The sequence below is a fragment of the Mixophyes fleayi genome, chromosome 11, assembly GCF_038048845.1.
Source record: "Mixophyes fleayi isolate aMixFle1 chromosome 11, aMixFle1.hap1, whole genome shotgun sequence".
NCBI lineage: Eukaryota > Metazoa > Chordata > Amphibia > Anura > Limnodynastidae > Mixophyes > Mixophyes fleayi.
Genome location: NC_134412.1, coordinates 19895714 through 19922389, shown reverse-complemented (window position 1 = coordinate 19922389; position 26676 = coordinate 19895714). Strand labels below are relative to the sequence as shown.

The 26676-nt window shown below is 40.9% G+C and overlaps 1 protein-coding gene and 1 long non-coding RNA gene across 4 annotated transcripts in view; one reads left to right on the top strand and one right to left on the bottom strand.

The window, feature by feature from the left end:
• The window catches only part of C11H19orf81 (chromosome 11 C19orf81 homolog), a 44600-nt gene extending 19332 nt beyond the window's left edge, over window positions 1-25268 (bottom strand). The window contains exons 1-5 of one of the 3 annotated variants that reach the window (XM_075191532.1): window positions 25194-25268; window positions 23232-23277; window positions 9242-9306; window positions 6875-6971; window positions 5317-5437 (exon numbers count right to left, since the gene is read on the bottom strand). In XM_075191532.1, coding sequence (XP_075047633.1) covers window positions 5317-5437; window positions 6875-6971; window positions 9242-9302 — 279 coding nt within the window. In that variant the 5' untranslated portion in view covers window positions 9303-9306; window positions 23232-23277; window positions 25194-25268. Of the gene's footprint in view, window positions 1-5316; window positions 5438-6874; window positions 6972-9241; window positions 9307-15298; window positions 15340-23231; window positions 23278-25193 lie in introns of those variants that run through there. The other 2 variants (XM_075191531.1, XM_075191530.1) reach the window with 2 other exon arrangements.
• LOC142107887 (uncharacterized) lies at window positions 11456-16562 on the top strand. The gene is made up of 4 exons (XR_012680033.1): window positions 11456-11536; window positions 13356-13624; window positions 15232-15282; window positions 15611-16562. It is a non-coding gene; the product is annotated as an uncharacterized LOC142107887 (long non-coding RNA).
• Window positions 25269-26676: the final 1408 nt, after the last annotated feature.

Below are 26676 nucleotides of genomic sequence, written 5' to 3'. Positions count from 1 at the left end.
CTGATCTTGGAGTCTCATTCCTCATGAGTCTCTGAAGGTGTTCCAGTGCCTCCTCGTGTGTTCAGCTTATGCTGATTCCTGTTTGCCGTTTGTGGTTTCCAGACCACTTCTACTCCTCGTGTTCCTAGTGACTCCAGCAGCTGATTCCTATCCGCTGCCTCCGTATATCTACAGTTACAGATTACTGCAAACTCTCCTGTGTTTCATCGTGACTCCAGCAGCTGATTCCTATCCGCTGCCTCCGTATATCTACAGTTACAGATTACTTCAAACTCTCCTGTGTTTCATCGTGACTCCAGCAGCTGATTCCTATCCGCTGCCTCCGTGTGTCTAACAAGTTACAGATCTCTCCAACTCTCCTGTGTTACATCGCTACTGTTCCAGCTGATTCCTGTTAGCTACTTCAGCGTGTCTACAGAGTCCTGCTCGTCTCAGCGCTCCAGTCTGCATTCTACCTGCCGTCAGCTGACCCGCTGCCTACTGCTTCTACAGTGTATCCATTTGTGTCAACTTGCCTGTTAGCATCGAGTCTACGCTCCTTGGCTTCCAGCTCTGCTACATCGCTTCAGCTCTCCTGTGGTCTCCTGCTGTTCAATTCGATATACTACTGCTTCCTGAGTATTTTGTCGTCCTTGCTGGCCTACCTACAGTGCGCTGCACCTACCTTCCGCTTCCATTCTGCAAGGATTTCTCATCTCGTCAGTTCCCTGCCGCTCAGGTATCCCTGCAGCTATCTCTAACAGCCTGCTCATCTGAACCACGGTATGCATACTTCTCATTGACTGTGCTGGTGTATTGCATATCCATCTGGACTGAGTTGTTCTCCTCCGGAGTTTCCATCCTCTGAGACTATTGCTATTATTGACTGTGTTTCCTTTTGCTGGACTATTCTAGTGACTTTGTTTATCTGTGCAGTGCTGTTCATTCATTATTATTATTGTGTGCAGTTCAACATGGGATCAAGTTCAGTGTACCCGTGTAGACTCTGCATTGCATTTATCTCCTCGTGTCCTTTCTCACATATATATTCAGTGATACAACTTGCTAGAGGCAGACCCCTGATTCCTGTTTCCCTGTGTCACCAGTTGCATATATCCTCTCACATAAGCAGTGGTACAACTTGCTACACGCAGACCACTGACTTCCCCGTTACCTCCACCTGGATTCCATTCCTTCACTACAGACAGCGGTACAACTTGCTATACGCAGACCGCTGACTTCCACCACCTTATTACTCCTGGACATTCTTTCTCACTATAGCAGTGGTACAACTTGCCGTGCGCAGACCACTGACTACCCTCACGTGTCCTTGTCCATCCGGATCCTCGTGTTCAGTTACCTATTGTTTACCAGTGCTGCTAGTCATAGACTTTCTGGGCATTCTCTAACCATCTGCTGTTTCCAGTTCCATTATCACCCTGCCACCAGAGTATCATATACCAACTCTACTGCTCTGATAAGACCATCAGCGGGTGATACTGGGTAAAGACTCCTAGTGCCCGTGACACTTACTCTCTGGGGGACCAATAAGGCTGAAAACCGTCCCTTTCACTTAGTTTACGGCTGGGATGTCTACACTCTGAGTTAATCTCATTCTATGTTGCCAGGTCTCCTAGTCATCCTGTTATATTGGGGTGCTCATGGCTGTTTCTACATAATCCGCAGATTGACTGTTCACACAGACAAATCACTTGTTGGGGTAAACCCTGTGCCCAAACTTGTATCTCACTCCCGTGAGGTTGGCTTCATCTCCATCTAATTCTATGCCAGATGTGTACATGGAATTTGCAGATGTCTTTACTAAAAAAGCGGCAGACTCATTGCCAACCCATAGGCCTTAAGACTGTGTGATTGACCTCATAGCAGGGGCTAAATTGCCTAAAGGACAACTGTTCAATCTGGCCTCACTGAAACTCAAGGCACTAAAGGAATTATGTTGCAGAAAATTTGTCCAAAGGTATCATCAGACCCTCTCGATGCTGGTTTATTCTTCATAGCCAAGAAGGATAAGCGCTTGAAACCCTGTGTGGACTACAGGGGGCTCAATTAAGTCACTGTAAAGAACAAGTGTCCTTTCTACTCATTCCTGAACTGTTTAATCAGTTAAAGGGAGTGTGTATCTTCACCAAAAAAACCTTGGAGGTCCATACAACCTCATCCGCATTTGCCAAGGAGATGACAGGTCATGCCCTTTGGGCTATGTAATGCACCTTTGGTCTTCCGAGAACTTATCAATGATGTTCTTAGGGCATTTCTTGGAAAATCATGGTATATCTGGACGTCATCCTTATATATTCTTGTTCTTTATCAAAGCATCATGTCCATGTTAAAGCTGTGATCCAGAAACGAAGAGAGTTTCAAGTAATCGCAAAATTAGAGAAATGTAAATTTGAAATATATCAAGTAGCCTTTCTGGATTATATCCTTTACGAACCAAGGTTTTACAAAGGACCAAAGCAAAGTATAAGCGATTCAGGACTGGTATCAGCCCACTAACCTGAAAGACTTATAAAGGTTTTTGGGATTTGGGAATTATTACTGGAGATTCATAAGTTCTTTTTTCATCATTGTCACTCCTCTTACCGCCATAACCCATAAACCATGACCAGTAAAGGAGCAGATCCTTCCATATGGTCCCAAGAAGCTTTGAACTAGAGATGCTCACGCTCGGTTTCCCGAGAACCAAATATACCCGAACCAAATATACCCAAACAGAATACTAATTTGCACTCCTTGCATTGTAACATGGTTTTGTCCAGGAGAATGAAATAAGAAGTATCTCAAATTAAGATCCTTAATAATTCAGGCCCCACATTCCTATTTTTATGGATTTTGGATGCAATATTTTTTTTTCATCGCAAAGACCTTTCATCATCATCATCATCATCATCATCACCATTTATTTATATAGCGCCACTGATTCTGCAGCGCTGTACAGAGAACTCACTCACATCAGTCCCTGCCCCATTGGAGCTTACAGTCTAAATTCCTAACATACACACACACACAGACAGACAGACAAAGAGAGTAGAGGGTCAATTTAGATAGCAGCCAATTAACCTACAAGTATGTTTTTGGAGTGCGGGAGGAAACCGGAGCACCCGGAGGAAACCCACGCAAACACGGGGAGAACATACAAACTCCACACAGATAAGGCCATGGTCGGGAATTGAACTCATGACCCCAGCGCTGTGAGGCAGAAGTGCTAACTACTAGGCCACCTTCTGATTTAATAAGGCAGGTACTTTTTATTTTCATTGTCCTACTCCAAAAGCCTCGGGCGGCTTTTTAGGGATGAATTCATTGGCTTTTCGGTTGCAAAAATATCCGAATGACTCATAATACTGTTTATGGTAATTAGAAATATGAAGCACAGCAGCATTCTGCAATCCCTCAAACATATTTCACTTCTAGACATTTAAAATAGCAAACTTTTGAGTTCTCCTTCGTAACATGTGCAACGAGCTGTGAATTTAGAGACTCCTCTTAGGTGACTAACTGTCTTGTTGAAATACAGTCATTTCTTATGTGAAAGCCCCGCCAGTGACCTATAGCTTGAACTTGAGTATTTATCTACACCTTTCTGTAACATTGAATGCTCATTTCCGCATGGTCTTCTCTAGTTGGATAATTACCATTCACACATTCTCATGCCTGTAGTAGTCATTGTTTTGGTAGTGATCACAGCTGTTGCTCAGAATTCGGGTTAGTGGGACAGACTGCTTGTGTGATTAGCGGGCTCCTTTCATCTCGGCTACAAGCTTTTGCATTAAAAGACTCAGGGAAAAAGAAAGTAAAAATAAGCTTAATTGTATGTTATTCCAGCTGTAATCTAGTAAAGCTTTTATCTTGCTTCTGTTTACTATCAACAAAGGCGTTCTTCATTTAGATGTATTAACGCCTTATCAAGAAAAAACTCGCCTTAGTAGGATATATAAATGCCTCTCTTCACTGTTCTGCTGCCTTCAGCATTCGTTGTCATGGCCAAAAGTTTTGAGAATGACACAAATATTGTTTTTTTTACAAAGTTTGCTGTTCCAGTGTTTTTATACCTTTTTGTCAGCTATGGTATACTAAAGTAAAATTGCAAGCATTTCATAAGTGTAAAAGGCTTTTATTGACAATTACATTACAAGTTTATAGAAAGAGTCAATATTTGCAGTGTTGATCCTTCTTTTTGAAGACTTCTGCAATTCGCCCTGGCATGCTGTCAATCAACTTCTGGGCCACATACTGACTGATCGCCGCCCATTCTTGCCTAATCAATGCTTGGAGTTTGTCAGAATTTGTGGGTTTTTGTTTGTCCACCCTCCTCTTGAGGATTGACCACAAGTTGTCAATGTGATTAAGGTCTGGGAAGTTTCCTGGCCATGGACCCAAAATTTCGATGTTTTGATCACTGAGCCACTTAGTTATCACTTTTGCCTTATGGCAAGGTGCTCCATCATGCTAGAAAAGGCATTGTTCATCCCCAAACTGTTCTTGGATGGTTGGGAGAAATTGCTCTTGGAGGATGTTTTGGTACCATTCTTTATTCATGGCTGTGTTCTTAGGCAGGAGAGGAAAAGAACATATATCCCCCCTCCAAAAAAAGGTGCTACAGCCTTGTCCTGACTGCACATTTAGTTAAAGCACAACATATGAATCTGCTAGATAGTCTGAGCACCAGTTATATCTCTGCATATTAGTTACAGCAACATGTATGGCTCTGTATATTAAACTTGAAACATTGTCATTTATTTATATAGTGCCACCTATTCCGCATCTCTGTACAGAGAATATTTGTCATTCACATCAGTCCCTACCTCATTGGAGCTTACAGTCTATATTCACCCATTGTTAGAAGTCAATTAACATACAGTGAGTTGGAGTGTGGGAGGAAACCGGAGCACCCGGAGGAGACCCACACAAACACGACTCCACACAAATAAGGCCATGATTGGGAATTGAACTAATGGCCCTTAGTGAGTGCTGTGAGGCAGACATACTAACCACTGAGCCACATTATATATGTTTCTGCATCATAATAGTTTTGGCACCATATATGGCTCAGTACATTAATCTGCCATGCTTGCATGCCCACCATGATTTCTGCCCGGGAAAACAATCCGCTCCGACCTGTTGTTTTGACATCGCCCTATCACAAAAACATAATGAAATCCGACATCTACGTCGGTGTTAATAATACCAGCTACAGGTGTGCTGCTCTCTTCAGGGCTCAGAAGGCTCCTGTAGCATCTCTATCCACATATAGTAGATCATAATTCTCAATAGTGGAACACAGAATTTTGATTGACATTGTAATTATGTACGTACCGGACACTCCATGCAGAGGGCGAGAGGCTGAGAGGCGGGAGGCGTTTGAAATTTTCGACAGCAAGGTATTTTAAGGTTCAGGCCTTCATACTCCTTAATAATCTGTTGCAGGCTATGTTTTCTAGCAAGAAATTGGAAAAGAAAGACAACATGAGTGCCCTGGAGTTTACTATTGCAACTGGAGCATGATTAATCCAGTCCATGTGGCCTCCCTACCACATTACTGCAGAGATGAACATAATGTATCCAAAAGCTATTAACCAACTCACTGCTAGAACAGGCAAACTTCTTGTGCCAGCATTTATCATATCTATTTTATCATACTATTTATTTTTTGCTATTTATGTTATTTTATTTGTTTATGAATATTTATATTTACATAAATATATCTATCTAGATATATTGTGACAAATGGTGGTGTTTGACACAGGCTTCTAAAAGAGGTGTTTAGCTGGCAATGTGCACAGAAAGGCTTCAAACAGGGTTACACTTTTGTGCAGTAGTGCAGCTATCTTAAAGATAAACAGGTGGAGGATATATGTGTGACAAAATACTATGAAGTCTAACTTAGCTTACATGCTCTGAAAGTGACAGGGCATGTCCGCAGTAAGAACCAAGCAGAGCAGCTGATGAGCACTCCTTGTTAAAGGGAAGCTGGGAGTGTGACCTGCTCGTCAAGATAGGGCTGTGGGAGGAGTCTCAAGCATAAAAACCTGTCTGTTGTCATTGTTCAGTGTGACCGATGCCAAATAAGTCGGCCGGTGTCTAGAGAGCTGGTCTCTGTTGTGCTCTTGCTACAAGATGGCACCTGATCTTGGCACCGCAGCACAGGAATACTTTCTGTAGCAACTCTCTGATCTATTAATAAAGCTTCTTTGATGTTTTATGCAAATTTTAAGTCCTAATAGTACAGTTCCGCTGTTGGGTTTATTTGTAGGTTCCCTTGGGAGTCTACTCTATGGCTCACCCAGTCTACCGGCTGTTCTATCTGTTTGTGCCCACCCCGGAGCTTTGTGACATACATGTAGCCTCACTTGTGTATAATATATAAGTAAAGTGTCAAATATGTACACACTGTATTTTGTAAGCCTTGCAATGGAAAATCTCTGAAAGGGATATTTTTTTACTGTCCTACAAAGTAACTATGTATAGGACTATTATCGGCTTATTTCTGGAACGTCTATGGAAAAGTGAATAATTTTTGGAACCATTTCTGCACTTTTATTGGATTATAATTATGATCTACAAGGATATTATAACTCTCTGGAACATCATTGTTTTTTTGAGGGTACCCCCCTGTTATGGACAACTTTTTGAGTTGTATTTATATATATATTTATACTTTCCCCTTTGCTATAATTATTATTATTATTATTATTTTTATTTTTGGTCAGTGCATCAAATCATTCTGTCGTATTATATTTTTGTGTGATTAATGATTTGTAATATATTTGGTTCTTGGTTTGTCATTTATGGCTTTTAGCGCCGGGGAGTTTCTTATATGTTAGAGATATAAAAATGCTTATCTTCTAATATTATCAGTATGAATGGGTCTTACCTGGGTTTCAAGAGGATGGATTGGCCATTGATGGGTCCTGACGGATGAGCAATATCTGATTCCAGCTTCTCCATGTGTCGGCTCAGTTCATTCTGATCTGGTAAAGATAAAAAATTGAGAACTCCTTCCGACAAATACCTTGTGGATAGACCAGGGCTGCTAAAGCTTGGATTGTCTTATTTCTTTACTAACCACCACAAGGTTTACGGTCACATAATTACTGTAACATGAATATGCATCATCCTAGCATGAAATTAGTAGCTATCATGGGTTCAGTGGGTCTCAATATTGTGTAGACTTATATTTTTTTTAAAATAATTTTGGCAACATTTCTTTGTTAAATTGCGGCAATAACTTATTGTTATCACAGTATTAAGCATAGCCTCATTCTGATTTTACACCACCTACCAACAATTTGGGCAAGACAACAACATGAGGTCACTTTCACAAAATTTTCCAGGTACACGTTAACTTTCCAATCCATCCTGCCCTTGTGCAGGGCCCTTGGGTCAAGCGCTAGTATTGATCTCTAACACCTGGTCAGTCTACTGGGCATAGTAAAGGTGCTCTCCCACTATAGAACAAATGTTATGTCCAAAATCTTCAGTTCCCGAAAGTTTTACATTATGCATGTTACTTTCTGCTGTTTTATATTAAACTATGTGTATTTTTTTTACATTATTAAAAACCATTCTGATTTAGGCAGGACAGTCCCGGTTTGAGAGCTCTGTCCTGCCAACGTGATCGGGACACAGCTTTGTCCAGCAGGTGGGAAATTTGGGATGTATTGTCTGTTCACTGCTGCTGTGTATGATGTATGAACTGTGAACGGGTGCGCGGGGCAATGGAGGTGATGGGAGGGGAGGAGACTACGGACAGCCGAGCACTTCTAAAGCGCTAGTCACGCCCCCGGGTGTGTAGACATGCACCCATTGAAATGTGACCATGCGCCCTGTCCCGTGGCTGTATACCCAGATGTTGGGAGTTATGCGAATATATAAAACCAAAATATATATTTACTAAGCAAAAAATAGAAAAAGTGATTTCTAAAGCTTAAAAAAAACTACTGTATCACAACATTGAAAAACTAATAGCATATAACTGCAATAGGCCAACTAAATGCTTGCTGTCATTGTCTAATGTTCACTAAACTGATCAAACAAATTGCTCATAGTTTGTAAATTTACTAATCATTTGTACTTGGTAAATAATCCAGACAAGGAAAATGTGTTATACAACAGCAAAAAGTAGGCATGCCACTGACCGGGGTGAAATGGTTCTTACACCAAAAGGGGGCAGTCTGATGGTGTCCTGTAATATGAGGACAGTCGGATACCAAACTCTTAGTGGGTATCATCTGCCTGAAGTTTAGACTGTGGGACTAAGGGGCCAATTTATTGAAGCCCTGTTGTTGGCTAAAATACGGAGTTTATACTTGTCAACTTCTGAGATATCCCCTTCGGGAGGGGGATTACTCGCTGTCGATTCCTGGTGGCATGGTCATGTGAAACGCGTCATTAGGCCCCACCCCTCAGCTAAACATCACCATGTTCAGCCTATTACAGCAGGGGGCGGGGCCATGATGACTCAATTAGCCGTGAATCGCCTTGCTAAGCCCCGCCCCCACCCACTTCACTAGCGAAGACATTCGGGAGTCTCCCGGACATTCCGGGAGAGTAGGCAACAATTGGATAGTTTTGTAGGGCTCTCTGTCACTTCAGTCTATTTATGAAATGGTTATCGCTGGTTATAACACTGCTATACAAAGATGATGCAGTGACAGTCATCACTTACACCTTGATCCTTGGCGCGCTCTTATACGTTCGTCTGCCCCTTCCCACCCCCATTCCATCCTTTAAGTCGTAGGTCATAAATGTAATTTGCGTTTGGGCCGGAACTCCATGCAATTGCATTCATTAGCATAAGTTCCGTTTTGGAGTGAATTCCCACAAGATACGGCACACAAATGGACTTACGTACGAACAGGAATCAGGCCATTATTGTGCATCAGTCCCATTGTAGATTATTTCTTTAACTTTAAGTCACAGCTTGTGACCTCATTGCTGGATTGTATCGCACATGATGCCATCAATCAGTAACGTTTTCGCCATATATATGATTAGTGACTTTAGAGACTAACACAGTAGGAGACAGTGCTGCATATATTCTTTTCATTTTGCAGGAAAATAGTTTATAGTCCTTGTGCTTTCCTTATGGTGATGCTTTTTCATTGGATGGCCTCCAGGTGTAATTTGGCACCATTCGTGGAGGAATTATGAGCTGGTGGGAACATTGTTCAGTTAAACGGCTGCGTTTTAAATCACTGAAGTAATTTCAATATCAAATCGTGTTTTGCAAACTCCTTACCTCTTACCTTCCAGTCACCTAGGGAACAGCTGATTTCATTGTCCTCGATTCCTGGCTCCATCGTCCTGCAGATACATTAAACAGTTACACGAGTAGCTTGAAGACCTTTAGGTGATTTAGTTGGTGTTAGTGCCAGGAAGGTCTTTAGTGTTTGTCAACCTTCAGAGTTTTGTGTTTTTCTTTATTCTCATGAGTACTGGCAAGAAACATAACTTCCATAAGCCAGAATTCCTTGCTGAAGTCTGGACAAGCTGGGACTTGTAGTTTCCCAACACGTTGACTAAGCTCGATTTAGAGAGAGTTCTACATCTTTTAAAATACTGCTAAATTTTAACGTATGAGTTGAACCTTCAAGCCAATAATATGTGTTGTGCTCTGTAGAAAAATCAGCTAGCTACCCACGATAATCATCATTAGATATTTATATAGCCCGACTAACTCAGTCCCTGGCCCATTGGAGCTTATAGTCTAAATTCCCTATCATACACAGACCAAGATCAATTTTAATAGTGGCCAATTAGCATACTGGTGTATTTTTGGAGTGGGGGAAGAAACCGGAGCACACAGAGGGCACCCACACAAACACGGGAGAACATACAAACTCCACACAGATAAGGCCATTGTCAGGAATTGAACTCATGGTCCTGAGTGAGTGCTGTGAGGCAGAAGTGCTAACCACTGAGCCACCATGCTGCCCATTACACATGTCAGACAGTATGACTGCCCAGTAGTCTTGGTACCACATATGCCTCTACATAATAATAGTTTTGGAACCATGTGAGGAAACCCACACAAACACAGGGAGAACATACAAACTCCACACATATAAGGCCATGGTCAGGAATTGAACTCAGAACCCCAATGCTGTGAGGCAGGAGTGCTAACCACTATGCCACAGAGCCATAACTTAGAATTCTAGTGCCTGGGGCGCTAAAGACAAATGCCGCCCCTCTAGCCCTCAATTTTAACCAAATTAACCTATAATATTCCTAAATTGCGCCCACCCTTCAGCGTTGCGCCCTGGGCTATCACCCCTGTCACACAGCCCTAGCTACGGCCCTGCTAAGCCACCATGCTGCCCATGATAATAGTATCACCCAAACTCAATAGAACAAGTAAAAAGAAAATAAGGATTTACTGTACATTCTGATCCTGGAATCTATCACAGAGACTGGTGGCTGCTGATGTATATTGTAAGATGTGATGTCCAGTGGACATTTAACACGTGAACATTCTAGATCTAGATCCGAAATGTGTCCTTTATGACAATGCAGAACAGAAACAATATGTGTTAAAGGGAAACGACCCATGATTTTCATTAGCAAGGGAGTTATGCAATCTGCCAACAGACCTGATTATGTATGGTCAGGAGAGCACGTGTCTATTGGGAAAGGGGTGTGGTCTCTTTTTAAATGGGTGTGGCTTTGGCAGACCTAGGCATTGATTAGATGGATTGGGGGCATAGCCTATTTTAATTCAATCTGTAATGTCGGCAGTTATGGCTGTATATTACACACTTTACAAATAACTGTATCTGCAAAATAATATTAAACTCAAAATATTTTGTGAGACAGTATAACCTTGGAAAAGATCATCATAGTTCTAAAAAGTTCCTCAGACATTGGCAGATCTACCACTGTTGCATAGGTCCAGTGCCTACAGGGGGCGGAAGTGAGGTGGGGCACATAGCTGCTGCACTCACTACAATGGCGCTATTTCCTCCAATGCCCGCAGCTACCACCAACTTGTATCATCAGAGAGCATGTGCAGTGAAGCCCAAGTGCACACATGCTCAGAAAAGCAGATAGCTTGCATTCCCATGGCTATTTGTTCAGCTGTAAGATGCCTGCTTGAATTAGGTCACACCATTTACTAATGATTTGAATAGGCAGCATTCTTATGAATATTGCTTTAGCCAACTGACATAGTGAAGGTCCACTGGGTTTGCAGCTGGGGCTACCCTCAAACCCACAACTAACGACTTTAAAGTTGATGTGGAACTACATGTACTGTCAGCAGTGACCCTTGATAATATTTTGAAAGCGGCCTTGTATAGGCGGGACCAAACCAACTAAGGGTGAGGCCAACACAAAAGTAGGCGGTGTTAGCATATGCTTAGCCCTAGCCACATAGGGGGTAGGCGAGGCCAATGCAGCACACATTAGTAGGCGGAGTCACAGCAACAGTAGGTGGAGACTGTCACTGTAGGTGGAGCTAACATACAACTAAGCAAAGCATTGATAGGTGGAGGAAACTCAAGAAAGTAGACCAAGAAGGAGTACACGCATCAGTTATGTGAGTGGGGCAGCTTAATCCAGTAGAAGGGAGTTCCCAGGGTTAGTATTAATGTACTAATAGATGGGTCTGGTAACTGTCAATCTCCCACTGGTTCTAAATAGAGATGCTCAGGATCGGTTCCCCGAGAACCGAACACACCTGCACTTAGCAGATTTGAGTACCGACCAGAGCTGGCTCGGTACTTTTGCGTGCCCTCGGAATTGAAAACGAGGCAAAACGTCATTGTTACGTCATCGGATCTCCGATCTCGCGAGCTTTGGATTCTATAAGTACCGCCCTCCACGGCGATCCAGCGCCATTTCACAGAGGGACACAGAAGGGGAGCACAGTTCTTGGCAGTCTGTAGAGCAGTTGGGCAGCATCATAGGTTGAATAGAAAGAGCAGGGGGTAGCAGTGTTCTTCAAAGTCTCCAGTGACATTCAGGAGAGCTCCATTGCTCCACTGCTAATTGTCATTGCTGAAATACAAATAATAGGTCTGGCAGGCTTGGTCTTCTAAATATACAGTTTTTGTTTGAAAGTGCATGAAAATAATATTGTGACCTGTGAGGTGGTCAAAATTGACTGCAAAGGACTTGAAATTAGTGTTATTGAGGTTAACAATAACGTAGAGGGAAAAACCCCCAAAAATATGTGATTTTAGCAACAACAAAAAAAGAGGGATTTTAGAAAAATAATCGTGATCCAAACCCTAAACTAAAGCCAAAACACTCAAAGACGGTTTTGCCAAAACCAAAACACAAAGTTAAGCCAGATCCAAAATCAAAACCAAAACCAGAACACGGGCGTTAGTGAACATCTCTAGTTCTAATGTCTCCATAGCTATATAAAGAAAAAATAAAATAAAAATTCACCGTACGTGTATGCAAAACTTTAGGTTGTCCCAACCATGGTGTCGGTATTTCCTAGGGGCGATTGTGAGAAGTGGAACCAGAGCATCACAAGGATATTCATGGGGAGAACATACAAATTTCACACAGACAAAGCTTTGGTTGGAATTGAATTCATGACCCAAGCACTGTGAGACAGCAATGCTAACCAGCATGCCACTAGGTTGTACTATGGTTGGAAAGCCTAGGGTAAAATGCCACTATACAATTGGACTAAAACAACTTATCAAAATATTTTTTTAACTTCGGTTCAATGTTAAAATATTACAGAAATAGTTGTTAAAATAAAATAAAAATTCTACAGGTGTCCATGTTTGGTGTTGAGGTCATTGGCAATTAACCAGAAGGGAAGATAAAAGTTGTTGTTTTTTATCTGATATCAGTGCATTTCTCCTAATTTCTTCCTTATCTTGGCAGCCGCACAATCTAAAGGTGCCTCCGATTAACCCAGAGGCTTTTCCATAGCAAACACATTACCCTGTGATTCATTCTGTTAGCAGAAAGATTTTGAATGACATCTGAAATGATAAAATAATAGTGCCTGGATTTTCATTTTTGGAAGATGTCATTCTGACAATGCCAGTGATTGTAAAAAGAAATGCAAAGGGTGGTAATAATTGGGCATCTTATTACAGCCTCCTAACCAGCTTTATAAGAACCTTAATGAGGTAAACTGCTGAGAAGCCTCAGCTGCTGGATTGCATTCATAGGGTCTATTTGTGGAAGATTAATTCTGAGCAGTACTGAGATAACTCAATCTTCCCCAAGCCATATGCATTGTGCATCTTGAAGGCTTATTTAGAAAAGTGATTTAAAGACGTGTATTATCAGAGAGATCACATTTAAAGCAGCAATCCTTAAATCACTGTGGCAGGCTAGCCGAAGAATCTTGATATTTACCATTTCTCTGTTTTTTGTTTTGTTAGGCTCCTATTGATGATTCTACAGAGCTTCATGGGCTTCCATGGCAACCACAGTCACATGATGAAATGAGCAGAGAGGCTTTGGAATACCCCTCTGAGCTCTTTCTGCACGGTGATGTCCTCCCCCTTCTTCACCCCTCTGCCATCACCACACATACTGAGAGCTGTGTGAACTAGCGTCTGTGTCTGGCAGTCATACCTGTTTTCTTCCAGAGGGGATAATGATTTGAAGGAGGACATCTAAGAATAATGTTCAGATGGATGATTAAAAGGTACTTCACTTGTTATTTAAAGAAAAAAAAAAACCTATGTGGGATGGCTGCTTTAAGATCCTTTAACTTGGTGCTTTTTTTTCAGCTTTATATTTATTTTTCAGTTTGGTCGTACTTATTTCGGCATCTGTCTTCTGTATATGTCATATGTGTTCTCCACATGTCTTGGCTTCTTATGGGTGTTTCGGTTCGTCCCCACTGTACAAAAACATACTGGTTAATTGCATACTTGACAACTTTTCCTCGTTGGCTTCAGGGAGAACTCGGGGGACCTTGACGAATCGCATCATTTTGGCCCCGCCCCCTAAACGATTGTCACAATTTTGGCCAATTACAGGAGGTGGCGGGGCTATTATGATGCAATATTTGCATCACTAAGCCCCCGCTCCCCCTCCGCCACTTATCTTTTGTGGGGGCGAGAACCGGGAGGTCTCCCAGAAATGCGGGAGAGTAGGCAACTATGCGTTAAAGAAAAGCAGCTAATGAATCTCTAGAGACTGAAGTGTCTTTTACATATCTGTCTCCATTACTGAAGTCATGTTGTCTTACCTGTCAGTCTTTGATTACATCTTGGTCTCCATGAAAATGGCCACCTCCATAGGCATCAATACATGGACATAGGACACAATTTCTGAACTGTGTCATCATGCCACAGATGGCGAAGCCAACCACGTCTTGTACTGGCTCAGCATCAGGGAGAATGCCAGACTCTTCAGGGAGTGAGGGAGATCATCCCTATTTCAGGGAGTCTCCCTGACATTCAGGGAGAGTTGGCAAGTATGGTTAATTGGCGTCTGACTAAATTGGACTTTAGTGATTGTGTAAGCTATAACAGGGCAGGGACTGACGTGAAGGATTCAATGTTCTTTGGAAAAGTGCTGTGTAATATGGTGACAATATACAATTAAACAATAATAATAACAATCTACATATGGAGTAGCAGCCATTTTGTGGGCTGATAGTGTAGCTTGGAGGCATGAAATGAAGCATTGTGTGATATCACTGACAACATCACTGACGCATGAGGTAATATTCATTGAATAAAGACTATTAATTCAGTAGAGAATACAAGTACAATGGCAAATGACCAAGTATCAAGCTGTGAGTTTCCGACTAGTTTGAAAAGTGGAGATGTTGCCAATAGCAACCAATCAGAGTCTAGCTATCAGTTTGTAGAATGTTCTAGAAAAATGATAACTAGAATCTGATTGGTTGCTATAGGCAACATCTCCACTTTTCTTAACAATAAAACCCAATATTGCTTATTATAAGTGAATTCAGAACTCCCAGTCCTGTTCTCTGTGAGGTAAAGGGGATATCTGTCTAACAACGGAATGTCCTATTGTAGGAAAATGGGAATTTTTGTTGGTAGTACGACCTATTTTCACTCAAAATGGTTGCCGGCGAAGAGTTCCCCGTGCCTTTTTGCATGATTAAGCCTATTTATCAAGTATTGTAGCGATACTTATACCACTTCGATATTTGTTTTATTATCGCCATCTCTGAGAGAAAAAAAATATTCTTAAAATGTTACTTATTTCAAAAAAATATTTTTATTCCCTAAAATAAATTAAATCTGTGCCATTTTTTATTTTATTTTTATTTAGCGGAACTGAGCATGCATGCCCACAGCTACAGAGACCGGCACGATTGAAATGGTAAGTTAACTCTTACCATCCCATGCCAGTATTCCCCTTGATGATACTCTCCTTCGTTTTTCTTCTTTTCAGCGATAAAAAAAAAATAATTATCCTAATATTCTTTGTAATAAATAAGGCGCAAAGTTTATTTGGCTCCGCCCACTGGGGGAGGGGCCAATCGTGAGTTTTGTTGTTTTTTTTTTTTTTTAACCTTTATTAAGACCTGGTAGTTTTATTTTGAAAGAGACTGCCAATTACACATTGATTATAACTTTTGTTTTACTTTAAGACGAATGTTTTTCGCCCGTCTCTTCTGTTGGATTTATTGTAGCGGTGTCTCTGACAGGCCAAGATACCGCAGTGCAAATTATTATGGAACTTTCCCCTGCAGGCAGAGGTTGGTGTGAGCTCGCCCTCCATCCTGCTTGATGCCCTGCGTGAAAAGTCTTTTTACCAAGCTTGTAAACTTCATCTCTGATTAGAACTGAGATTCTCTGCCTTCTGAGATGTCACATGTGACTGAGAGACAGCTTAAATTGGCCAACCATCAGATAATACCCTCATCCTGGCAGCCTTAAAGGATGAATTCCTGCAGATTAGTTAAGTGCAGTTTTCTAAAGCAAAGCAAAAGTCTACGTGAGTAATATGATGTGAGGAAAATCTATTTTGATTCACTGGATTTAGCTGTCGAGAAAAAATGGATCTGGTGGTAGCATAAATCAAGGGTATTATATATTTATTTATTTGTTTAAATCCCCAATCAAATTGCTCATTTGAAGCATTGAGCTGTTTGGATCAGAAAGGAAAGTGCTGTGTAAAGGGCCATTAGGACAGGATTAGTCAGACGTCTACTTGGTTTGAGTGCAAACACAAGAATAATGCTTTGATTGACAGTGAGTGTAAAAGAAAAAGCTTTATTGCATAGTCCAGTATTGAATAGATACAAAAGCCTATTTTTATCGTTTTTAGGTTCTGACCTGGCAATCATTCTCTATCTTCAATAGCAGTCCACTATCCCTCCAAACTAATTGAGCTCACCAGTATTCAGTCGCCCGCAGGACTTCCACACTACTAAGAGATGATTAACAGCAGGGTGACATGACTAAGAAACCAGATTCAAAGAAACGGAAGTCACGTCGAGGTTAATCCAGATAGGCAGATGAAGCACCTCAATAATATGGGGGGGTTAGACTAATGTCTAGATCAGGACATGCAAAAAAAAGCCAAGATCAGGAGTCAAACAAGTTGAAGACCTCAGAGAACCACAATGCACAACACATAGCGTTTCACCAAAACTTGTATCGAGTTATCGTGCCGCTCAACTGAAGACTAGCCCAGAGCCCATGGCGTGGCTTGACAACAGCATTATCATTTCACCGTACCATAGAGTCACAACATGCCCAGTTGGTGGTGTTTTAATATAAATAAATACTTTTCAAGACAGAAGTCTCCTCTCTCTCCTACTTTATTGGGGTTAGTGCTCTGGTGGCTGTTGACAATATAAGTATTTGCAGAACCATAAAATGATATTTGGAATGACATGACCATGCGTTTGTTCCTTCAAGATCGATTTTGTGCCATAACAGCATTAATTGTATTGCTTTCCAGTGATCTGGTAAAGTGAACGGTTAAATACCTTTGTGTGCTCACCACTGAGTTTAGTTGCCAAAAGCCCGTTATGCCTTCATATAACCACGTTGAATTCTGCCACCAGAGCCCGAAGCCTAAACAATACTTTCACCACTAGCAGTTCCCTTTCCCTTAAAGATAGACGCTGTTAACAGTGCTCCATTGCCCCGCGACTTGTGCACAAGATGTGCTTAGGATAGAGAACAATCACTACTGGGAAGAGACAGCACAAAGAAGGGAACTCCTAATAGCTGGGTAGCGTGGAGGAAGAACTGTAGGGGGACAGTTACTTATCAGCGGTTTGTACAAACCGCCAGCTTTCTTCTTTGTTTATTTCCTGTCTGGTGTCTGAATCATGTGATTTACTAAAGGTGAAACCGCACAGCATATAGGAAGATAAAATACTGAAAAGTTTCCGTACTACGGTCTGGAGACCTTGCTGAGATACAAACTGCATAAAAAACGCTGCTGAATATTTTATATAAAAAGATATGGGGCTTGATTCATTAAGGATCTTAACTTGAGAAACTTCTTATTTCAGTCTCCTGGACAAAACCATGTTACAATGCAATGGGTGCAAATTAGTTTTCTGTTTTGCACATAAGTTAAATACTGACTGTTTTTTCCATGTAGCACACAAATATCAACTTTAAATTTCAGTGTACAAATAAGCTATCAAGTATTTGTGTGTTACATGAAAAAACAGTCAGTATTTAACTTATGTGCAAAACAGAATACTAATTTGCACCCCTTGCATTGTAACATGGTTTTGTCCAGGAGACTGAAATAAGAAGTTTCTCAAGTTAAGATCCTTAATGAATCAGGCCCATGGTTCTGATAGGTGGGATGGCTCAAACCACTTGCTGCATTGAGCTTTCTCGTCTGTCAGTAATGTGAAAAAAATAATAATGAAAAAAAGAGTAAAAATATGCTCTCTCCATTACAGTAAATAAACAACCCAGATTTTCCAGCATTGAGCTCAGACCTCTAGGGGGGAAGCCAAAAAAACAGTTTGGGCCTCTTCACCTACAGCAGCACTGGTAACCTTGGCCGTTGGACACCAGGGCAAAAACTTTAATCTCAACTTGTGGTTAAATAAAATAGTACGGAACTTCCCCCATATTTAAATCTGAGTGGATCTCAAGATGCGTTTCGATGTGAATCTGGGAGTAAGTGCGCTCTACCTAAACGTTACTTGATAGCAGACACAACAGCATATGTGTAATATAAGGTCACATCAGAACACATGCAAATATAAACATTAATTAAAAAATACTTGTGCTTTAACTAAAAGTTTATTATTTTCTTACATTATATACATAAATCTAGATGTTCCAAATCCGTACTGTACATGTGCGTTTTAATAGTATATATTACTTGCACACACATGTTCTGCGCTAACTAATTGCATGCATAATTGTATTTTTTAAAACAAAGACTATGTCGTGACAGCCATTGCATTCAGTCGGCACTTACACCTGCCCTGCAGCTGGTGCAAATGACACTGCTAAAACAAGCGCACTTACTAGAAACCCACAACTTCATTCGGCCCCATCAGATCATCCTCAGCACAGCTTTACCATACATTGCCTAAATTCGTCCCCCCCTTTCCCAACCTCAGTTCCGCCTTTTAAATCGTAGCCAGTCGTAAATGTGTCATGTGCGACCGGACGTGAATTGCGTGCAACTTCGTTCAGTGGCGTAATTTCAATTTCGGAGCACGCGCAGAGAGAATTCACGCAATATATGGCGCACAAAGGGACTTACCTCCAAACATGAATCTATTGTAGCACTATAAGTGCCAGCATGTACTGAGAGCCCATGACTGTTATTGCATGCTGGCACTTGTAGAACTGCAAGCGACAGGATTCACATTGGAGCAAATGCATACTTTCACTTGTAGTTCCACAGTAGTGTTCAATAAAAGTGACCCATAATAAAATTTCAAAAAAAATCTCCAATAAAAGTGCCCCTATAATAATAAAATAACTGTTCCCTAATAAATACTTACCTAAAAAATCTTCTTTTCTTCTTGGTCCATGGGAAGCAAGTAATTCATAAGAGTTTCTTTTAAAATAAGTACAAAACAAACCAAAAAAAACCAACAACCTAAAACGACCTCTTCCGAGGAGCACACCCTGCAGAATGATGGCAGCATCTGTGAGCCTGGCTAGTAAATGGCTGGGCAGCTAATCAGAAGTGGTCTGTTATACTGCGCAGCTAAGTGTTTTTCTTGATCATTTATTTCCATTGCAGCCTGTGGATTAGATTTCACTTTATATAAATAATTGCAGCTCTACCTCACACTTAACTAATACAAATATTCTAAATCCTATCCTAGCCTAGAGCAAAATACCTCTCACACGTCCCCTTTTATTTCAAATATTACAACTGAATTTCAAATACTATAGACAGATGTCCAGTCTCTAGAAAGATGGGGCTTATCTTGCTTTTCCTTATGTCCCTTTCCACGGTTATAACCATGGTACATGACAACGATATGATCGGTTGGTTGGATTTATGTAATGTAATGTTGTGTTTTTATGTGGAGTGGGGAAGACGAGCTTGGTTAAAGTGAAAATAATGTCCAGAGCTTTCATACTGATTTACCACCCGCCAGATCCCTGTTTCCTGCTGAAGGACATCCTGAAAGTCATTTGGCTTCATAATTCTCCAAGGACCCAGAGGAGAAAAATAGAAATTTCATAGGAATTCTCTCCTTAAGTTATTCACCTAGTGCACTGGTCCCCTAAACACGGCGGTCCAGATTCAAGTCCGAACGCAACTTGCGGTTTATAAAGAGCACGGAACTTGAGCGTATTTCCACCCATATTCAAATCCAAGCGGATCTCAAGATGCGTTTGGATTTGAACCAGGGTAGACGTACGCTCTACCTAAATGTTGCCTAACAGACACAACAGAGGGCAGAATATGCACAGGAATATGTGGAATATAAGGTCACATCAGGATATATACATAAAAATGATGTTATAAAAAGTCAAAACAGTATAACTATTATTACAAATATGGTTGGTAAAAATGTATATATTTTTTTATTATACATTAAATCAGTGGTTAAAATCTGGAGGTGGTGTTATGGAAATTTAGAAGTGGCAGTATGAAAAATGTAATAGGAATGTAAGTGAATGGAATGTGATAGTTTTACAATGAAGGCAGTAGGAGAAGTTGCAGTATGACATACCTCCGTATACAACCCCACTACCACCACTGCATTAAATACATAAATAAAGATGCTATCAACGCGCACTGTACATATGAAGGGCCTGATTCATTAAGAAAACTAAAGCAAAAAAAATAAGTAACTTTGCACCTTGGCAAAACCATGTTGCATTGGATGGGGAAGCAAATTTGAAATGTGGTGGCAGATTTATAGTTGGGGCAAGGTATGTCCTAGATCAACTGTAAATTTCAGTGTAAAAACAAAGCTTATGTGCAAAATTATAAACTAATTTACACCCCTTGCATTGTAACATGGTTTTGTCCAGGAGAAAACGTACACATTTTTTGCCTTACTTACCTTAATGAATCAGGCCCGGTGAGTTTTTATGACCTACCTCATTTGCATACACATTTTTTATGCTAGTTAGTGGTACACATTATCATCATCATCAACATTTATTTATATAGCGCAAATTCCATAGCGCTTTACAAATGGGAACAAACATTAATAAAACAATACTGGGTAATACATACAGACAGAGAGGTAAGAGGGCCCTGCTCGCAAGCTTACAATCTATGGGACAATGGGAGTTTGATACACAAGGGCACGTGTTACATCATATTGCACATTGGACCAACTAGAATGCTAAGGTAAAAAGTATTGAGTGGGCTGTGTGATCAGTCACACAGCAAAGTTGGCCAGAGGGTTGTTGTCTTGTGTTAGCTGTGTAGAGGGTGGTAATAGGGTAACCTAGGGAGATTAAGATGGTGGTTGAGGAATATTATAAGCTAGTCTTTGAGTTTTCAGAGAACGCTTGAAGGTTTGAAGGCTAGAGGAAAGTCTTACTGTGCGAGGGAGGGAATTCCACAAAGTGGGTGCAGTCCGAAAAGAGTCCTGTAACCGAGACTGGGAGGATGTGATGAGAGTAGAAGAGAGACGCAAATCTTGTGCAGAACGGAAGTGTCAAGTTGGGAGATATTTTGAGACAAGTGAGGAGATGTATATTGGTGCAATTTTGTTGCGTTATCATAAATGCTTGTTCAGGTAAAAAAAAAATGTCTGTCTCCATTGTGTGGTAAACGGTGCACTATAAAACACAGACTTCAACTCATCTGAACCCTGAAATTGTCGATAACGTCTGTAGCATCTGGGACACACATAAATAAATTGATTTGCTCTTATTTGATATTTAGGTTCCGGTTTCACTTGTTATGAGCAAATATTACAGAGTTCTTTACTGCAAACCCCCGTTTATCCCCCTATTCCACTTCTGCATTGTTTATACACCTCTTATCGTGGGTTTTGGTTCAATAGCATGAACCAATGGGCAGCATGGTGGCTTAGTGGTTAGCACTTCTGCCTTACAGCACTTGGGTCATGAGTTCGATTCCTGACCATGGCCTTATCTGTGTGGAGTTTGCATGTTCTCCCCGTGTTTGCATGGGTTTCCTCCGGGTGCTCCGGTTTACTCCCACACTTCAAAAACATACTGGTAGGTTAATTGGCTGTTATTAAATTGCCCTTAGTCTGTGTATGTTAGGGGATTTAGATTGCAAGCTCCAGTGGGGCAGGGAAGGGACTGATGTGAGCAAGTTCTCTGTACAGCGCTGCGGAATTAGTGGCACTATACAAATAAATAGATGCTGATGATGTATATCATGCAAATGATAAAAAAAATGCAGATAAGAAGAGATTTAAGGCTAACCATAAAATATATGTAAAAAAGAATGAACAGGTTGATAGCGTATAATATTCACAAATGCGTGTACTTGTCAGTGAATAGAGTCTTAATCAGGCCTCAGTAATGTTTTACAATAGAAGCTCCATTTCCAAATGGAAACAAAATCCGCCATTTAGTTGTATGCTTATTAAATACTAACTTTACCTTACAGGTCGGCCGAGTAGAAGCATCTTGTAGGTTGGGGGATTTGCATGCTTATTATCCCAACTAGCATGCCAAACAGCCGAACTTGCATTTAATTTGTCGCCCCTTGCTCTATATCCTCGGTCCAGCCAGGGAGTATTGCTCTTGGAGAGTAGGGGGCTGGTAAGTAATAAGTAATTAGAATATAGAGCACATTTCTTATCTGCCCCCCTCTCGGGAGAATGGGAGAAAGGAGATTTCTTTAGGCAATGAATAGCCTGTAGTTAACAAAAGATGACCTGACTCAGAGGTAACAGTTCCTGTTAATGGAAAAAAAATATAATTGGAGATGCGTAGATAGAGAAACATGCTCTGCATCTCATCACGTCTTAACCTTTATGATATCTCCAAGTGCTATAGATAATATCACAGACACAGAGCTAGCACAGTCTCAGAGCTACTGCCCACTGAGGGGAATTAATCATTTATCCATTACAAGATTAGAATTGTAAATGGCATTCTACATCAAACGGTAGTGTTAAGACTTCCCGGCATGACAATTTATGATGCTATCATAATATTTCTATTAGCAAAATCGGACGTGAAAAGTGTATGTATTTGTCTAGCTCTCAGCCTTAAAAAAATGTAACCTTGCAATGCAAAATATAACAACATTTAAGCGACTTGTGTTGCCGGTATTCCGTAAGGATAATACGCGTAATGAAGGGAGTGAAGAGTTGACACCAGCCTCTATGATATTTCAAGTGCTATAGATAATATCACAGGCTCAGAAAAGCTCCCTCAGGCCTTTTAAGGAAAATGAATAATTTCTCTATTACGGGATTTAAATTCTAAATGGGATTTTATATCCTTCGCCATTCTGATGATGTGGCGGCAGCCTCTGAAATGCTGAGCCTATATAATCCTTAATGATCTTATAATGTCTCTTACTTAAATTGGAAGTGAGTTGTACAATATGTGTGTTTATGGCACTTTCCCAGAATTATGTATCAGGAATGTAACAGTGTAACTCATAAGATAACATTTCACCTGCCGAAATGGAAGTACTGTTGCTATGGTAGCTGAAAGGTTTTCTCTTTTTTTCCAACAATATACAGAGAGAGATGGGGCAGGTTCATTCATAAACTCAGGTGCAATAGTGTAAATTTGCAGAAAACCCATAGCAACCAAGTTTCGATCACTCTATCATTACACAATTTTTTGTGGCGGTGCGGGGCTGCCATGGGAACAATAGGAGGCCCTCTTTGCTGCTAGTAGCTTGCGATGGCTCACCTGGGATGCAAAATCTAATTAACAGTCTGATATTCATTGGAGACCACTGCAAGAGTAGAAAATAATAATGGAATCAGAACACAGACCATAGAGACAAGCCAAAGTTCATGGCAAGCGGCATAGCATCAAAGTCAGTAGATAAACGGAGATCTTGGTCACTAGCGAACAATCATATTCAGGAAACAAGCCAAGGTCAATAATGGATAGTCAGAAAGAATAAGGACACATGGGTCTGATTCATTAAGGAACTTAGGCAAGAAATTGAGCAAGTGTTCTTATTTAAGTGTTCTGGACAAAACCATGTTGCAAGGGATGTAAATTAGTTTATTATTTTGCACATAATTTGAACACCTGTATGCCCATATTCAGCAACAAGCGGATCTGAAGAAAGGGATCTTGTTGAATATGGATAGAAGTACGCTCTGCCTATACGGCACATGCAGACTGACAACACACTGCAATATACAAACAATACATATGTACAATATAAAGTCCCAGCAGAATGCACAGAAAAAAAAGTATTCAATTATTGTCACCTAACAATGGTGATAGAGTCCCGAACTTGCAACCTCTCAGAATACATAGACCACTTCCACCAACATCTGATCTGCACATAAAGGAGCTACTTAAAAGACACTTCCTATATTCTTAAGCTTTTAAATGATCTCGAGTGGAGAGACGACTATTACACGCCACCTGCATCACCTCCCTGTATACAGTTATCAAACACGATAGCGGTGGCACACACAACAAATACTTCCTTCAACAAGAAACCTATATACCCAGCACCCATACAGAATTCCTCATAGATAAAATGTCTTTCGTCCCCAACCACAAATACTTCTGGTACTTGTGGTTGGGGTTTGTGGTTTGTGGTTACAAACAGATGAAAGGGACAGCAATGGGGACAAAATGCGCACCAAGTTATGCTAACCTCTTCATGGCCAATTGGGAGGAGGAAAACATATGGAAGGACAACACCCACCATCCCAACAACATTCTATGGCAGAGAGACATAGATGATGTCATCTTTATCTGGAAAGGTAACCACAAAGACAAAACCACCTTCACCAACTACATCAACAGCAACAAACTCAACCTCCATTTCACCACCAACATCAATAGCAAACAGGTGGAATTTCTAGACCTCACCATTTACATTGAAGATGGAGACCTGCACACAAATACCTACTTAAAACTAGTAGACTGCAACAATTACATCCCAGCCACCATCACAAACACTGGCTACAGAATATCCCTGGAGAACAATTCAGGAGGCTCAGAAGAAATTGCTCCACTATATATAGGTTTGAGAAACAAGTCACAATACTTTAAAAAAATCCAAAAGAGGATATACAACCTCTCATTCCTCAACAAGGACCTAGAAAAAAACAAAAAAGCCAGAAAGAGACCACTTACCCCAACTACATAGATGAGAAGAAATTGACTTCCTCGCCCAGTTTAACAGCCACCACAAATAACTAGAAAGAATCCTGAAGATACATTGGCACATGCTCCTACAGAACGAGATACTGAAAGAAACACTCTCCCAAATCGAAGGAAGGATAATTGACAAGAAAGCTAGGAATCTAAAGAGCTTCCTCACATCAAGTTTCATGCCCAAAGATGATAAGAAGGGGCCTGATTCATTAGTGATCTTATCTGCAGTTTTGCTTATCTTAAGCAAATCCACTCTGTGCATGCTCAAAAAAGGGAGATAAGAAGCAAAATCCACTGCGTAAGTGAAGAATTTCTTAAGTTAAGATGAAAATCCATCTTAACTTCACTCTTATCTCCCCGTTTTTTTTTTAAAATAAGCATCTTAACTTTTGCACAAGATAAGATTACTAATGAATCAGGCCAAAGATTATTACCTGGCTAGGAGAAAAAAGAAACAGATTTTTACTACTGCAACAGATGTCTCGCATACAAAACTACAAATCACACCACCACGAAACTCACCACTGCTTTTATCTGTTGGTGATGGTCATATTTTCGACACTTAATCTGTCGTCAGTTAGGCTGTCGGCACCAAAATGTTGCCAGTTTAACTGTCGACTGATTAATTCCGTCTACATGCTTAAAACGTGGACACTGTGGTTTTCGACTGTAATAATATCGCCAGTCGCAATGTTGACATTAAACAGCAATGCCGCCGGACCCACGGGCACAAAATAGTTATAACAAATAAATAAAAACTGTACTAAAAGCTGCAAAATACCCCCCTCCCAAAATACATGAAAATTTGTGCTGGAGCCGGTGGATCTCGCAGCAATAGAGTCTCCAGACCCGCCAGCCTCTGCACACAAAACTTAAAACATAACAAAAAGCGTGCCCTCCCTTCCCCAATCAGATTAACCCTAGTACTGCCGAACTAGTGCTTGTACTAGCAAAATCTGGGAGACAAAGCATGAGGTCTCCCAGTTATTACTAGAACAAGCATCTGGCACTATAGCAATAAAATGCTGAAAGCACTCAGGCTCTTCCCACACCCCTGGGCGGTGGGTGTGGGCAATAAAATATTTTATTATAGTAAAGTTTTGTGTTGGTGCACTACAGGTGCCAGAAAGCCCTGACTGCCATAAACAGTTTGGGCATGGTGGTGTTTGTAGTACTACAAGCACCAGCATCCCCATGGCCGCAAGGGCATACAACACCAACAGTTTCTTCTATACTGCGCCAAGGAAACCTCCAACATCTTGCGGCATGCCTACATGTCCGTCATCACTATCAATCGGCACTTATGCCCTGCAGCTGGTGCAAGTGATACGGTTGAAAAACACGTACCTTAGAGATGTCTAAAGCTTGAATCGCACCTCTTGTGCATGGGCTCAGCCTTTACACACCCTTATTGTACATTGTCTACGCTAGTCTTCCCATTTCCCACCCAGATCCACCCTTCAAATCATAGGCAGTCGGAAGTGTAATTTATGTGCGATCATCTTTGGCGCAAGTCCCAGTTTTGCGCATACGGTGGCTAAGTGGTTAGCAATTCTGCCTTACAGCACTAGAGTCACAAGTTCAATTCCCAACCATGGCCTTATCTGTGTGGAGTTTGTATGTTCTCCCTGTGTTTACGTGGGTTTCCTCCGGGTGCTCCGGTTTCCTCTCACACTCCAATAACATACTAGTAGGTTATTTGGCTGCTATTAAATTGCCCTTAGTCTGTGTGTCTATCTGTGTGTGTGTTATGGGATTTAGATTGTAAGCTCCACTGGGGCAGGGACTGATGTGAGGGAGTTCTCTGTACAGCGCTGCGGAATTACTGGCGCTATATAAATAAATGGTAATAATAATAATAATACTCAGAGCAAAAATATGTAAAATATCATCTTTTTCTTTATTCCACCACAGCTATATTGTGCACAAAATTATTTATATATTGTCTGCTCCGGACTATATTTTCTTTTGTTTTGCACATACACAGTGGTCTTAATTGTCCTGG